Genomic DNA, 15,228 nt, shown 5'->3' with positions numbered 1-15,228 from the left:
AACTATATAATTAGCTTGCAGTTTGTGTTAAGGTGGAACTGCTGAAGCTACCACTTTAAGGAACAAATTCAAGTTAATCAAACATATATTGAGCATTTACAGAAAGGAAATGGGGAAATAAAAGTAACTAGGCAAAGTTTCTACCACAGAGCTATATAATCAGTGTCTTGTATCAATATGGCAGAGTGTAATTGGACAGGAATATCATGACAAACCAGAAATTTTGGGCAAAAAACATTGATCACCTTCCTTCATCTCCAGGCAAAAAATAAAATCACGTGGTACTACCTGTGCAACTATGGCTGATACCAGGCACAGGGCCTTCCATAGTTTGCAACTGCCATGTTCCAGACATTGCGATAAACTATTGGCTCTACGGTATCACATTTAACTTTTTACAAGTCCCTATGATAGACGTCAACTAAAAAATCTTCAATTTAGAGTTGAACAACTGGTGTCAAATAGGCCTCCTCACCTGGAAAATGTGGTGCGAATTAGCACTAGTAATACAAGCGACTTTATTTTGCTATACTTTAGTGTATGTCATGGAATGGATGAACCTACATTTTGGGACGTCAGTTGGTCAGATACAACTATCATGAATGTGTGAGCAACCGTTCTTGCTGAGTGCTGGCAAAGTTCTCCATGGGGTTCATTTTGTTGTCTAAAGCTTGAAATTATTAGGAAGACTGACTAAAAGCAGTAAGTAAGAAAGATGAACTAGTTTCAAATTGACCTTTTAAGGAATGGACAAAAGATTTAGGGTTTCCTAGCCTGGGGGATAGAAACAATACTAGGAAATGATTCGTTCTGAGAATTTATCATGCATGGATATTGCCTAGGGACCTCGTTCCTATGCAGGTTACGACAGAGGGTCTGGGTGCGGTCTAACGTTCTACTCCGGGAATTCTGATTCCGGGCCTCAGCCCTCCCTTGGAGGAGCCAGCTCCCAGCTTGCATGGTGATGATCTTTGAGTGGCTAGGAAGCTCGTCTCCGCCTAAGCCATGCCTGAACTTCTAGGGAGGTGGATGTTGGTGGAACATTATTGGGAGCAGTTTTCTGAGAATTAACTGTTTATTCTTAAAGTTACCTTTCTGGGAAGATTTTATTTATAGAAGATGTAGCAGTTTTATGGAAGCCTGTGCCACTCTTTATGTCGAGTGACACTTCAGACTTTATGTGTAATGGCAAACGTGAGACTGAGGGGAAGGCCTCCTCCAGTACAGTGTGCTGGTTGGTGGGAAAATCACACAATGTGGAAGTTCCCCAGTCAGTTCTGTCAACCGTCTGCACAACATGGATTCCCAATAGTTCTCCTTTTTACTTCATGGTAGAGAAGTGATGGTTAAAAGCGGAAAGATCCGTAGACAACTTTTTTAGGGTAAAGAAAATGTGAGGAATTCAGATTTCTGCTTTTTGGCACTTCTGCTAACCTCAAAGTTCAGGCAAAGGTCAGTATCCTTAGATTTTCCTAAGCTGAATTTCTTTAGCATTTCTGTATAGTCTGTCTTACAGGGTTCCTATTTATTAAACAAAAATGTGTTTTATGATTGAGTACAATTGCTCCATTTGAGCAGATTTCAGTTTTTTGCACAGTTTTTGAGCTCTTTATCTTCTCTGAGATGCAGAGATTAAAGTTATCTTTTTGAAATATGGGTAGGAAGAATATTAAAGATGAAAGAACAAATGTGGCAATGGAAATTATGTTTTATTTTTCTAAATCACTTCCTTATTTCTTCTATAATTACGTATGTAATTTTCATTCATTTATTTTTTTATAATTATCTCATCAGTCTGTGGCCATTTGGTCTTATTATCCTGAGTGCTTATAAAAAAACACGTCTCTGTTTTGTGGGTAGAATTTCTCCCTCTACTGTATTGTTTTCTAAATCCACAGTTAGGACAGACATAATAAGCCTGTTACTAACTAGACGTGTTCTATTTTGAGGAGAGTCGTTTTATAATTCCTCAAGTAAACTTGCAAAATGGTAGGCCTAGAATAAAACTGGAAAAAAAACTATCCCTTTTAAATGTAAGTTACTCATTTTTAAGCACAAATAAAAGATTTCTCACTACATTTAATAAAGTGACATTTCTTCAGAGACTCCGTTCTCACTGTCACAATCCTTTGTTTTGTTGCTTCTCTTAAATCCTTTTACGCTAAGGCAAATAAGTTCCCTGTGAATGTGGGAATTAAATTGCAAGGCTTAAAAAAAACAGGTTAATTCCAGCAACAAATTGGTCCCGTGTCATTATACCAGCAAAACTCCCTGAAGTTGAAGAGGGTTGGTCCGACCCCTACCCCATACCGGGCTTCCTTGGGTGTTGCACATTTCAAGAGAGTGTCGTTAACTGCTCCTTCGTTATACTTTGTACTTTAGATGTACTAAACATGTAGATCTTAAATAAATCCACTTTTGTAAATCCTTTTGAGCTAGAATTAGCAACAGTCCACAGCTTGCCAGGGTTCCGAAATCAAACAAAGGTAGGAGTCTGTACCAGATTGTGAAATTTTATTGCAAAGCACACATTTTCAAAGAAGGTGCAGGTGAATAAATAGATAAATGAGTCACTAAAACAAGACTTTGAGATATTGCTTTTAAAGTAAAAATGTTGAACTTTATATTTTTATAAAAAGAACAGCAAATATCACTTGTTATAGGACAGGCCCTATTTTCTGTATTTTATGTAAATTGGCTCATTCAAAACTCACAGTAGTGACTATTTATACTCTAGTTCACAGAAGAAAAATGAACGTAACATAGCTCCTTGTGGTGGGTTGAGGGTGTGAGCTCAGTGAGTCTGGCACCCAGAGTCCAAAACCACTGTGCTATAATCCCTCTTGATAAGCTGGATTAAGAGGACATTTTTTAAACAGCTAAACATGATAAGGAACATTCTGGTAAAATGGTGGTCCTCCCATTGGTTCTATATGTTTCAGTTGACTACATTTAAAACAATGTTTTATTTGGCACTTAATTAGTACCAAACATATTTCAAAGGTGAATTCACCCCTATAAAACCTTTTGAATTAGCACACACTATATTTTAGCAAAGAAAACAAATGGGCATTAAAAAACCCAAATGTCCTTCTTGAGAGTTCCATGCAGAGTAAGAGGCCTTAGCCGGAGACCTGGAATTTAAATCTGAGAATTCTGTGTGTGTGTGTAGATATACAAGGAGGGAGGGAGGGAGGGAGGGAGGGAGGGAGGGAGGGAGGCAGAGACATTGAGAGAATGAATTTAATGCCAAAGAATGAATAAGGTCACCCAGGCAAAGTGTGCACAGAGAAGCAGAGGGCCAGGGACCCCTCTGGAGTTCTCCAGCGTACTCATGGGTATGGTCAAGGGGAAAGAGCCAACAAAGGACAGGAGAAGGAGCTGGTTAAGATCTGTTTGCCTGGAGTCGGCAGATGAAAGCCTCCTTAGAGTGAACTATGGAGCAAATGGGAGGTGGGGGGTAGAGATGATGACTATGCTAATTCTTCTGAGTACTTTTTGTGGCCACGAGAAATGGCGTGGTAGCTGGAGAAAGATGTGAGACCAAGAAAGAATATTTTCAGATGAATGATACTGACACGTGTTCATATCAAAGAGAGCGATGAACATTTAATTCTCTACTTGATAACAGTGACCACTCTAGGTCTGTTGAAATGCTTTTATCTTTAATTTCTATGACCCAACATTTAGCTTGTTTCTTTTTCTTTACTTTCACCTGCTCCTCTTTCTCTTTCTGGCTCTCTCTTTATTGAACATATTGGGGTGACACTGGTTAATAAAATTATATAGGTTTCAAATGTAAATTTTATAATACGTAATCTCTATATTATATTATGTGTTCACCACCTGAAGTCAAATTTCCTTCCATCACCATTTATTCCCTCTTTACCCTCTTCTACTGCTCCTACCCCCTTTTCCCTCTGGTAATCACCACACTGTTTTCTGTGTCTGTGAGGTTTGTTTGTTTGTTTTTCTCTCTGTCTTAATCCCTTCACCTTTTCTCTCTTTTGCTGACTACTCTCCTCCACCAGAGAGGGCTGCCCTATGTAGCTCTGTAAACTGCACAAACATTAGGGGTGCTGTTTATACAAACTACCACACGAGTGGTGTCCCCAGATTTACACCACACACACTCGGGATGCTTGGCACAGTTCTCTGTGTTGACCCTTATTACCAGCGTTAGAACACATTTTTATCTGAAGCACATAGAAACATTATGTGTTGGTGTGTGGGCTTAAGGTAACAAGTATGGTTAATCAATACTGAAGCTGAACCCAATTAGCAATAGTCCTCTACCTGTGAAGGGAAAGTGTGTCTTGAGATCCCATGGAAAATGTTTGATTTCTGAACATTTCTCATTCCAACTAATATCATTATCACAAAACTTGAAAAAGAGCTCTTCACCCCCCCCCCATTTAACCCGCTTTTTCAAAGCAGCAAACTGAGGTAGAGATAGTAAATTTCTTCATTTACTATCAAAGTCAGACTTTATTATTAAAGTCAGTTGAGCTGCTTGAACCTGAGTCTTGCTTGGCCTCTCACCTTCTTCCCTGAACAAGATGAGTTTCAACATCTGCTCCAGCTCCTCCTCAAACTACTTGACCCTGGGCTACATGAAGTCACTCAGCCACTGGGCCCGGCTGGCATCTCTGCAGGCACTGGGGGTTCAGGCCCCCAGGTCTCTGTGTCGTACTCCACCAGCGTGCACGACAGCTGGGGTCTGAGGGCTTGGCTTCAGGGATGGCCGGGGGTCTGGTGGGCACAGGGGACATCCAGAGCAAAAAGGAAACTGTGCAATACCTCAATGTCTACCTGGCCTCCTGCCTGCAGAAGGTGAGAGGCTAATAATAGGACCTGAGGGTTCAGATCTTTGCAAGTTCTGTGGACAATGCCCCCATCATTCTGCAGATTGACAGTGCCTATCTTGCTGCTGATTACTTCAGAGTTAAATATGAGACAGAGCTGGCCATGTGCCATTCTGAGCAGAGTGACATCAATGAGCTCTGAAAGGTACCCATTATCACTTGGCTGCAGCTGGAGACAGAGATTGAGGCTCTGAAAGGAGCTGTTCTTTGCGAAGAACCACGAGGAGGAAGTAAGTGGTAGAAAAAAGCCAGATTGCCAAGTTGGGTTGACTGTGGAACTGGATGACTCCAAATCTCAGGACCTCGGCAAGATCATGGAAGACAGCTGGGCCCAGGATGATAAGCTGGTTCAAAAGAAACAAGAGGATCTAGACAAATACTGGTTCCAGCAGACTGAGGAGAACACCACAGTGACCACTGAGATAGGAGCTGCTGAGATGACACATGAAGCTGACATGTTCCGTCCAGTCCTTAAAGGTCAACCTGGACTCAGTGAGGAATCTGCAGGCCAGTTTGGAGAACAGCCTGAGGGATGTGGAGATTCGCTATGTCATGCAGATGGAAGAGCTGAATGGGATCCTGCCTCACCTAGAGTCAGAGCCGGCCCAGACCAGGGTAGAGGGGCGGTGCCCAGGAGTGTGAGGCCCTGCTATACATCAAGATCAAGCCGGAGGCTGAGATCACCACCTACCATCGCCTGCTGGAAGAAGGGGAGGGCTTTGATCTTGGTGATGCTCTGGACAACAGCAACTCTGTACGATCCATCCAGAAGACCACCAATCACACAGTGGTGGACAGCAAGGTGGTGTCTGAGGCCAGTGGCACCAAAGTTCTGAGGCATTAATGCAGCAGAAGTGGGGCAGGCAGCCAATACAAAGTTCAGAGATCCTTGGAAAAGAATGAAGAAAGAAAGTCAGTTGGCAAGTTGGGAAAAACACTGCAGATCACGAACCCATCCTACCTGTTGGAAACGTAAGAAACAACAGTTAAAATTCTACATGTGCTGTTGAGGTAAAAACTATTTATTTAAATTAACTCCAACTTTCCTAAATAATTGAAAAATAAGTTTTTATTTGTAATTCTCCTAACTATAAAGAACCCACATATCTATTAACAGGTGAATGTATATTCAATAGATGAATTTAACCTTACAGTGAAATAGTATTCACAAAAAAACAAAGAAAAATAAGCTATTGATACACACTACCATACGAATGAATCTCAGAATAATTATCCTGAGTGAAAGAAGTCAGACAAAAGTTTTCACTGTATGATTACATTTATATAAACTTCCAGAAAAGGCCAACAGATCTATTGTGACTCAAAGCAGCAGATGGGTGATAGGCTGGGGGGAGGGAGAAGGCAAAAGGAAGGGATGACAAAGGGACATGAGGAGACTTAGGGTGACGGATATGTTCATTATGCTAATTGTGGTTGTGGTTTCATGGTGTACACATACGTCAAAACTTTGATTGTATGTTGGTAATACCTCAATTTTTGCATGTCTAAAATTAATTCATGAAGCCTTTCATCTCATATCAGAAAGTGAAACTATGCAAGAGGAAACCTTGGCAGGATAGCAGTGAAAATGTCATTAGAACATTACAACGAGATTCATAAAACCAAGTGCCACTTTAAAAATGCAACTTCCTTCATGTTCTGGTTGCATTTCCAGCTCTACCTTTAAAGCAAAGTGTATGTCTAGTGCTTGCTTCTTTAACAGAAACAACATCACAGTGTTTGATTCATTGCAGTCATGTGACACTTTGAACTAGCTCGGGTTCAGAAGTTCAGACCTCAACATACATAACAAAACTTCATTCCAAATCCATCCTTGACAACATTTAGGAACAGCGGCCTTGTGCTTTTTATGGCTGTGTCAACTAGCTTATCTCTGATGACGGTTCACTTTGCATTTCCTGCAGTTGGTGAACACCACCCCACAAGCACACTGCCTTTGAGAAATGTTTAAGGAGAAGGTGAAACAGGAACAACCTTAGGGAATAAGAAGCAGCAATGCCTGGTGCAACTATTTATTGCTTTTATTTCAGCTCCTAATACTGTGTACCCTGTGCAGGCATCATGGCTGCTTGTTGACTGATGTTGCCAAACTTAATTAAATTACACATTTTAATTAACTTCAAAACAAAACAAGATGAGAACCACCTGTTACAGTACTTTGAGATCACTGGGTGGACGCACAATGTGCAAACTATCATTCTCAGACTTTAAACTGCTCTTGAGAAAACATAGTTTATAAATTGAGACCTGGCAGGCACCCAGGGAGTGGTTAAGATCTGCATTTCTGGCTGAACTTGGCACAGCACGCGCAGCTGATTGGTGGTATTCTGGGACTAGTTAGCTGGGCGGAGATGAGCGTGCCTCGGCAGAATAATTGAGTATTACTAGCATGACATTTGGTAGTAATAACATTAGAGTAATCAGGGATCACTGTTTCTTGACTCAGAAATCATGAATTTCACAAAATGTGAAAATCGGTTACTTTAAGGAAATAATTAAAAAGCAAAATATACAAATGGCTCTAGTTAAAAGTCTTACCGTTGATTAGATGGAGAATCGACAATTATGAGAAACAAGCTCCATAGCAATAGTTACTACTGTAAAATGCGTTTTCCTTGTTGTTTAATGGGGGCAGGGGAATGGGGCCAGGAGGTAGGGGAGAAAAATGCTGTACTGCCACGAGACTGCCTTCCCCCCCAGGCCATGAAATGAATCATATTTTTGATTAGTCACTATTGTGTATATGTAGGAAATTAAACAAATTCTAACACTGCTTGACTTCTGTTGTTGAGTACATGATGATGCAAGGAAATAAAACAATACTGAAGATTTTTATTTCTGGTTTTCTTTTCCAAGGTCATAGGGCAAGAAGATCTAGGCATTCATTCCTACAGATCAAAATGAAAAGGAGTTAAATTTTAATTTTCTTAAGCACTTCGGGCTGTGACTGTTGACAGGGAAATGTATACTAATTTGCAATGAAGACAAATAATAATGTCTAAATTCCACTTAAGCAATTTCAACCTCTTCAGCCACTTGGAAGTCTTTAAAAATGTAGAATATATACTCTTAAAAATCTAGACCAAAAACCTGAAAATTAGATGGTAACTTGCTGGATTTAAGTAATGATGATTACTATAATGTTTCTCTTTATAGCATTGACTTCTCTTGACAGAAAGTCATGGAGACAGAAAACCTTGCATATCACTCTTTGCTGCCTCTCTGGGCTGTAACTTACCTGCCGTGAATTCTGGACAGTGCAGTAGATAGAGGTCACAGAAGGAATGAACTGAGCTAAGACTAGTGAGTTTCACAAAACTGTCTGGTGATTATTTCGGTGAATTTTCTAGATCATTTTTTAAACGAACAGACACAAATTATTCATTTGCATAGCAATTATTGGGTTTTGTCTGCTTATTGTTTAGTAAAATTGTTTAAATTTTGTTTGTTTTAGGACTCATGCCAGTTGCTCAACAGCCTGTTTACTGTGCTTCTAAGCATGGCGTAGTTGGATTCACGCGCTCAGCAGCGGTGAGACTATAACACCCAGTATCTCTTTTCCTTTCTGTATGTATGTGTACCATGACTTTTATCCAGTCGAGAGGAATAAATTCCGAATTCAATACATCTGAGTAAAAAATAGAAAAATATTATACTTCAATCTCTTATACAAAAAAATAGTGTCAGATCACATGAAAAAGGACCAATAAAAATAGATAATTTTAAAATGAGGTACAGTATAGATGCAGATGTATTATTGAAAAATATCCTCAGGCTAAATAATGGGAAGAAAGTCTTTAATTTTAAAATTGACTCCAAATCTAAAAAGTATGAGCTTCAGCCTTCCTTAAGTAGAATTTAAGGGCACTCAGTAATGAGCTTAGACTTCATTAAAAATGAAACCATCAATGATTTTTTTTACACGCAGAGTGGCAAGATCAGATTCCCATTTCAGTGAGATCATTCTGGCTGCTACTTAGAGAGTGTGTTGAGAGGACAAGTGTAGGAGAGGTGAGGACATTGGGAGGTCTCTGCTGTGGTGAGTCTAGACAAGACAGAGAGAGACCAGACAGATGCAGAGAAAAATATTAACAACACAAGAAATACTCAGGTTAAAGAAAACACATTTGTGACCAGTAAATGTCCGACCCGAAAAGGAAGATCAGCACCTCTCACAATCTTCATTGAAATTGATTGGAAATTTTAAACTGATTTCCAAGGACTTAATCCTTAATGCAATATTTAATGAATACGTAAAGGTATTAAAAAACAAAATAAATCTCAAAGGCCAGAAATCTCCTATTTACAGTTACAAGACTGGAAATTCGTACAATCAATTCTTGTTGCTGGTACTTATGTTCGATACAATCACTTGCAAACACTGAATTAGAGAAGGTCCTTCGAGCCTCTGGCCACATCATTTTGATCGATCAGTCAATACATATGTGAATTTCTGTTTAAAGTTTCCCTTGAGTTTCCGGTTAACAATACTGTATTTAATAGGTATGGTGTTGACATTGAACTCAGAGTCAACAGCACTTACGTCTCAGGCTTGTATGTTCCCTGTAAGGCACATCACAGCCTTCTCAGGAACACTAGACAGCATTTCAACATTATGCTCAGGAATGGGGAGCATTTAAAATAACAAAATCACGAACAAAAAGCACAAAAATTAGAAAAACATGGACTCAATACACCGTGAAAAAGACACTTGTTTGTAGTTAGAAGAGCTGACATGAGAAAACAGAGTGTTATTTTGTTTGATCTCAGCTGGAACATCAGCATTAGGCAGCTCCCATTTCTCACTGCTCCTTGCCTGTCCACAGATGACCCCGAAAGCTCCACACCTATTGATTTTGGGGGGTTACAGATACATTTTAGTAAGTAAACAAAGAGAATCCTCAAATAATCAAGTATGTTTTATTTTACAAATAGTTTGAATAAAATCAATGGGTTGAAAATTAAGCCAAAGATTATTAGTCTGAAGCGAAGATACTTAAAGTGCCTTCCAGATAATTAAGAATATCTTTACAATCAAGGTCCTAAAACTTTCCATTAACAATGTCTTTTAAGCAAATGTTCTCTTATACAACCCTCGTTTTTGAAAGGAAACTTGCGATATTAATTTTAAGCTTCACCTTCTTAGTTTCAGGTTCTCTCAGAGTTCAATAGATAAGAGCAACTAAGATCATTGTTTTTCAGGAGTTGTCTAGTAATATTGATTTTTTAAAAATTAATTAGGTGAGGCTTTCAGGAGTTAATTCAGTACTTTTGATACAAATTCTTTTATTTTCTGCTACCAGCCAACTGTAATATTGTCATTATTAGGAGGCCAGAAGGATATCTGATTGGTATTTTTCACACCAGAGTCTTTCAAAGAGCTTTAATTATATTTGTCCTATGCTCTGCATTTATAAAACTACCAAAACCTTGTATTTTCAATTGACAGATGGCTGCTAACCTTATGAAAAGTGGTGTGAGAATAAATGCCATTTGCCCAGGCTTTGTTAACACGCCCATCCTCGAAACCATTGAGAAGGAGGAAAACATGGGACCGTATATAGAATATAAGGATCACATCAAGGAGCTGATGAAATGCCATGGGGTTATGGAGTAAGTAAAACTGTTCCTACCTTTTTTTATATGATGGAGCAAAGTACTATATACACATAAGCAATAAAAAGGGAAAAGCGAGGTTTTAAATTTGAGAAACAAATACAAGCTTCAAAGTTTTGGTTTGGTAAACTCTTAAAAGAAAATATTTCTCCTGGGTTTCTGAATAGAATATGCTTCTACATTATGAATTTTGCTTAAAGATACAGATAATGTATCATTAATACCTTCAACCATAATCAGATACTGTTTAAAAGGTGATGTTTTCCTACCTTTATGAGCAATGACTCTCTATCTGCCTAAATTCCAAGCGAGATTTACATATAGCCTTTGTGAAATTTCATATGGCCCCCTAACTTCAACCATTTTCATGATGAACAATGGATCAACACACAAGTTCGGTGAACAATGTCTGAGTTAGAGCAGTTGGAGTTTCTCAGTACAAAGTTGTGGCCATCACACTGATGGAATCAGACCATCTGGGATCAAATCCTGGCTCCACTTCTGACCATGAACTTATCCACGGAGCTCAGTTTTATCACATGTAAAAGGGGGCTAATACTAAAACAATCTTTTGGGACTTTTGAAAGTCCACGTATAAGTTGATACATGTAAAGTATTTAAAGCAGCAACAGATCAATAACAGGCATTCAATAAATGTTAGCTATAATTCTTATTTCTACTCTAATAACATTTCTATTTGGCAAGTCTATGATATACTGATAGGATAAAGATAAAAAATAATAATTTTGTCAATGTAAATAATAAATATAAATTCATAAATCCTTCCTGTCCACATGACAGAAGTTTAGGCATGGGAATCTACCCCTGAATGTATCATATAATTTAATGATATAACATAATCATATAGTTTAGTTACCTAATTGAATAAAAAGAATGGGGGTAATGATGGCTTCCTGATGTATAATAAATTTCCTTATTACATTTTAAAGGTGGTAGATTATTAAAAAGCAACTCAGAAATGAAGGGAAAATTATGCCTGTATCTTTTGTTCTCAAACACGTGTTTCCTTTGCTTTTAGCCCACCAGTGATTGCCAATGGACTAATAATACTCATTGAAGATGATGCTTTAAATGGCGCTATTATGAAGATCACAGTTTCTAAGGGGATTCATTTTCAAGACTACAGTGCAACTCCAGTGCATGTAAAAGCTCAGTGAACATCTTCTGCATCAGCCATCTCTGCAAATAAGCACAAGTGGCTGATACTCAGACCATATCTTCATTTAAATATAGTTTTTTAAATAAAATGTTATTATTTGACTTTTGCCTTCATGCATTTGATGTTAATTTTTTCCTATGTAATTAGTCAAGTATACAGATTAAAAATAGAAACTGTCAAAAATATAGTGTGGACCAAAGCTAGATTTTGATTCTTATAGTTTGAGTAATGATGAAGACAAAGGATATTCGAGGAATATTCATTCTCCTTTTCAGAAAATGTATTTAAGCCTGTGTTTCATAAATATTAATGTTTTTCAGAACATCATTTTAAGGGAGATACTTGAATGTTATTTAAATCAAACCAGATGTAAAAGAAAAAGCACCTCATTTTGCTTCAATATTAGCATTTTAAAAGAGTGAGGCTACTTTCAATGGCAAATCTTTAGTAACGATAACTTTTATTTATATGCCATCTTTCGGCTGAACATTTCAGCTCTTTAAAAGTGTGGCACATTTGGGGGCCAGTAGTTAAGAAATAAATTACAGTGTCAAATATCCTGTGTGAAAAATTTGATGTATGGAAAAATGGCAGAACGTAACCGGCTGAGATGTTGATCCACAGCTCAGCTTCCGATCTGGGAAGAACATTTCTTTCCTCTGCTTACTTTAAGAACTTTAATTGATTCCAAGAATCTCAGGAATGAAATTTTTAACAGTTACAGCAGAAAGGATAATTATTGCTCCTAAAATGTTATGTTTAAGATACGCTCATTAAGAAAAAATACAAATGTTAATTTTTTCAGACTACTTCTCTGTTTATTTGTACCAACTTCAAAAGTGTCTACTTTTCGATGAAACGTTTTTTTTCTAATCTACAGAAATTATTTAGTGTTCTACCTATAACTATGAAGGAGCAGAAGCCAATTTTGTCACAGCCTGAACATGTTCAAAGCCATAATCACAAGAGGGAAAAATAACTGTGATTTTTTTTCTGTTTTCTGTCAGGGTATTTTAAGATACAGTCTGCATTAGGCAACCCTATTTGCAAGCAATAATTAATGTTAATAATAGCAAAAGCACAAAATTTCTATTCAACCATTTCTTATCACTTATAAAAATATGAAATAGAAATATTGTATAAATGATTCACCCTGTCAGCTAACTTTAGAGCTCTCAGCTTGGGACAAAATCCATCCATGGGAAATTAATAAATACTTCCTAGAGATACTGGAGTTCTGCCACATGTTGCTCTGTCGTAATTCTGCCATAGAGAACAAATTGTTTACTTCTAAGAAGGAATTTGAATATGAGTAACAGTTGTCTAGATCTTTACATAACGCATTTTTAAAAACACACCAAGAAATGAACATCAGTGAATATCTAATAAAGTTTTATGACAAGGCACAGACTTGTCCATGCACTGTGCAAGTCACCAGTTAGGGAATGATATGGGTACTATATGTGCTGCATCACTTATTATCTATATTTTTTACTGTAATGTTCAAAGCTGTAGCTGAAACTTTTCATTTATGGATATTTCTTTGTATTGGCAGCCTTCAGTATACTTTCTACTTTGATTTTTTTCCAAATCCATAAACTATGCAGACACTTAAAACTGAGTAGAATTAAAAAATGTGATTTATAAAATCACATTTTAAAAAAGTTGTTTTACATTTCAACTTATCTTCTATAAATAGCTTTAAATAAATCTATAATGTTTTGTGATATCTGTATGTATTGGTTGAGAAAATAAATATTAAATTTGGGGTGAGCTTAGTTTTCTTAATTGTTTTTTTCAGTGAAAGTTCTAATGTGAATAATATATATTTTTTCTAATAAATGAAGTGGGGCTTGCGGAGCAGCAAAACTAAGTATGTGTGGATACTAAAAAAAAGTTGAGGTTTAATAATATCATTCAAATATCCAACTCATTTTTTTTCATAGAAAAATAATTTTAGGTACTTGTAGTACCATTAAGACACAAATGATTATGTAATAATTTCTGTCTTTTTTTGCTCTATTTGTTGATAAATGTAGGACACCAAAGAGGTCTGAAAATGTACATTTTTAATAAAATTTAAATTCATACACTAAATATCATCTGATGGGTAACTTTTTTTTTTACATTAGAATTTCAAAAGACACTTTTTCAGGTGCACTGGAAAAGGAGACTGGACCCAAAGTCACAAATGTCATCAGTCCTCCATCTCTGTCCTCTCATTGGCTCCCCTCCTAGGCCACTTTCTCCATGGGATGCTTCCGCAATCTATAGCCTGATCCTCACCAGCTTCCAATCTGGCAAAACAAGACCTTGTTTTTGGCACCAGAGCTCATTTGCCTTTCTTAGCTCATGTGACTATTACTGAGGCATCCTTTGTAGTCAGAGGTGGCTACTCTACTCGACCAAGCATCAAATGACAGGCCTCCCCCAGAGCTGTTAGAATTGGAGAGCGTTGGGGAACATGTGAGGTGGGCAGGATATTGACCTGAACCCTATGGAGTAAGAAAAGGAAAGGATTAATTTCTAAGAGGAAAATTATACTGCCATTACCAGAAAGGAGGTGAATATAGGCTGAGCTCAGAAAAACAAGAGTAGCCTCTGTAGAGGAAGACAGATAAATTTTCAGAGACTATCTTGGTTCTTGTTTTTCAAACAGTAGTATCATACTGGATAGGATGTGATAGAAGAGAAGAAAATGAATAGAAAATGCAGCAGACATCTCATGCATGTGTGGTTGTATTCATTCTCCAAGTAAAATATATTTCTTACTGTTGGTCAAAGTGAAAATGTTCAAAAGCTACTTGTTTTAATACTGACTGCAATCCTTGCCTCTAGATCTTTTTCATTTCTGAATTTCTGTTATCATTTTAATCCTGTAGTCCCATTCAAAGTTCTTAACACCACTTCTAATTACTCTTACTAAAATTTCATCATCAGTATATAATTACACTGAATTTTGATAGGACTTTAGAAGTTTAACTTTGAAATATGAAACTATCCTTTCAAGTAACACTTCTACCCATATATTCACTCATTCAACAAATTTAATTATTGAACAATTTTCAGGGCAAATTTTATATACACGTTTTAATATATTGTGTTCTATGTAGATATTAGTGCAACATATATTGATTAAGGTCTGGTCTGGAAAACAGCACCAGAATCTGGAGAAATGTACTGGTTACAAAAGTACTGGAAGAGAACCAAGCCAAACATGGAATGATGATACCATACCGAGTCAACTGGAAAATGGAAATGATTAGGTATTCTATCCTCCAGAATAATTTATGGGGGGAAAATAAAGGATTGCAATCCAGAGCACACAGACATGTGAGCAATATGCACACACTGCCCTCGGACAGAGGTGGAGAAGGAGTGTGGAAAAGGGAAAAGGAAATGAGGGGGTGGACAGTACAACCATGGAGTTCTGTTGGAAATACAGGGTTCTTCCTATACGGTTCTCGTGATGACACAGACTACTTTTATCTGAAATTACACTGGGGGATCTATTCAGTGCAATCAGTCAATGAAAGGAAATGGCAG

The 15,228-nt window shown here is 37.5% G+C and overlaps 1 protein-coding gene across 1 annotated transcript in view; it reads left to right on the top strand.

The window, feature by feature from the left end:
- The window catches only part of HPGD (15-hydroxyprostaglandin dehydrogenase), a 33,514-nt gene extending 21,731 nt beyond the window's left edge, over window positions 1-11,783 (top strand). The window contains exons 5-7 of the mRNA XM_037143775.2: window positions 8,341-8,417; window positions 10,336-10,499; window positions 11,542-11,783. Of these exons, the coding sequence (XP_036999670.1) occupies window positions 8,341-8,417; window positions 10,336-10,499; window positions 11,542-11,680 (380 nt within the window). The 3' untranslated portion in view covers window positions 11,681-11,783. The remainder of the gene's footprint in view (window positions 1-8,340; window positions 8,418-10,335; window positions 10,500-11,541) is intronic.
- Window positions 11,784-15,228: the final 3,445 nt, after the last annotated feature.

The sequence above is a fragment of the Artibeus jamaicensis genome, unplaced genomic scaffold (genome assembly GCF_021234435.1).
Source record: "Artibeus jamaicensis isolate MK-2021 breed Jamaican fruit bat unplaced genomic scaffold, CSHL_Jam_final scaffold_537, whole genome shotgun sequence".
Lineage (NCBI taxonomy): Eukaryota > Metazoa > Chordata > Mammalia > Chiroptera > Phyllostomidae > Artibeus > Artibeus jamaicensis.
Note: the sequence above shows the minus strand (reverse complement) of the source record. Positions and strands in the feature narration are given on the sequence as shown.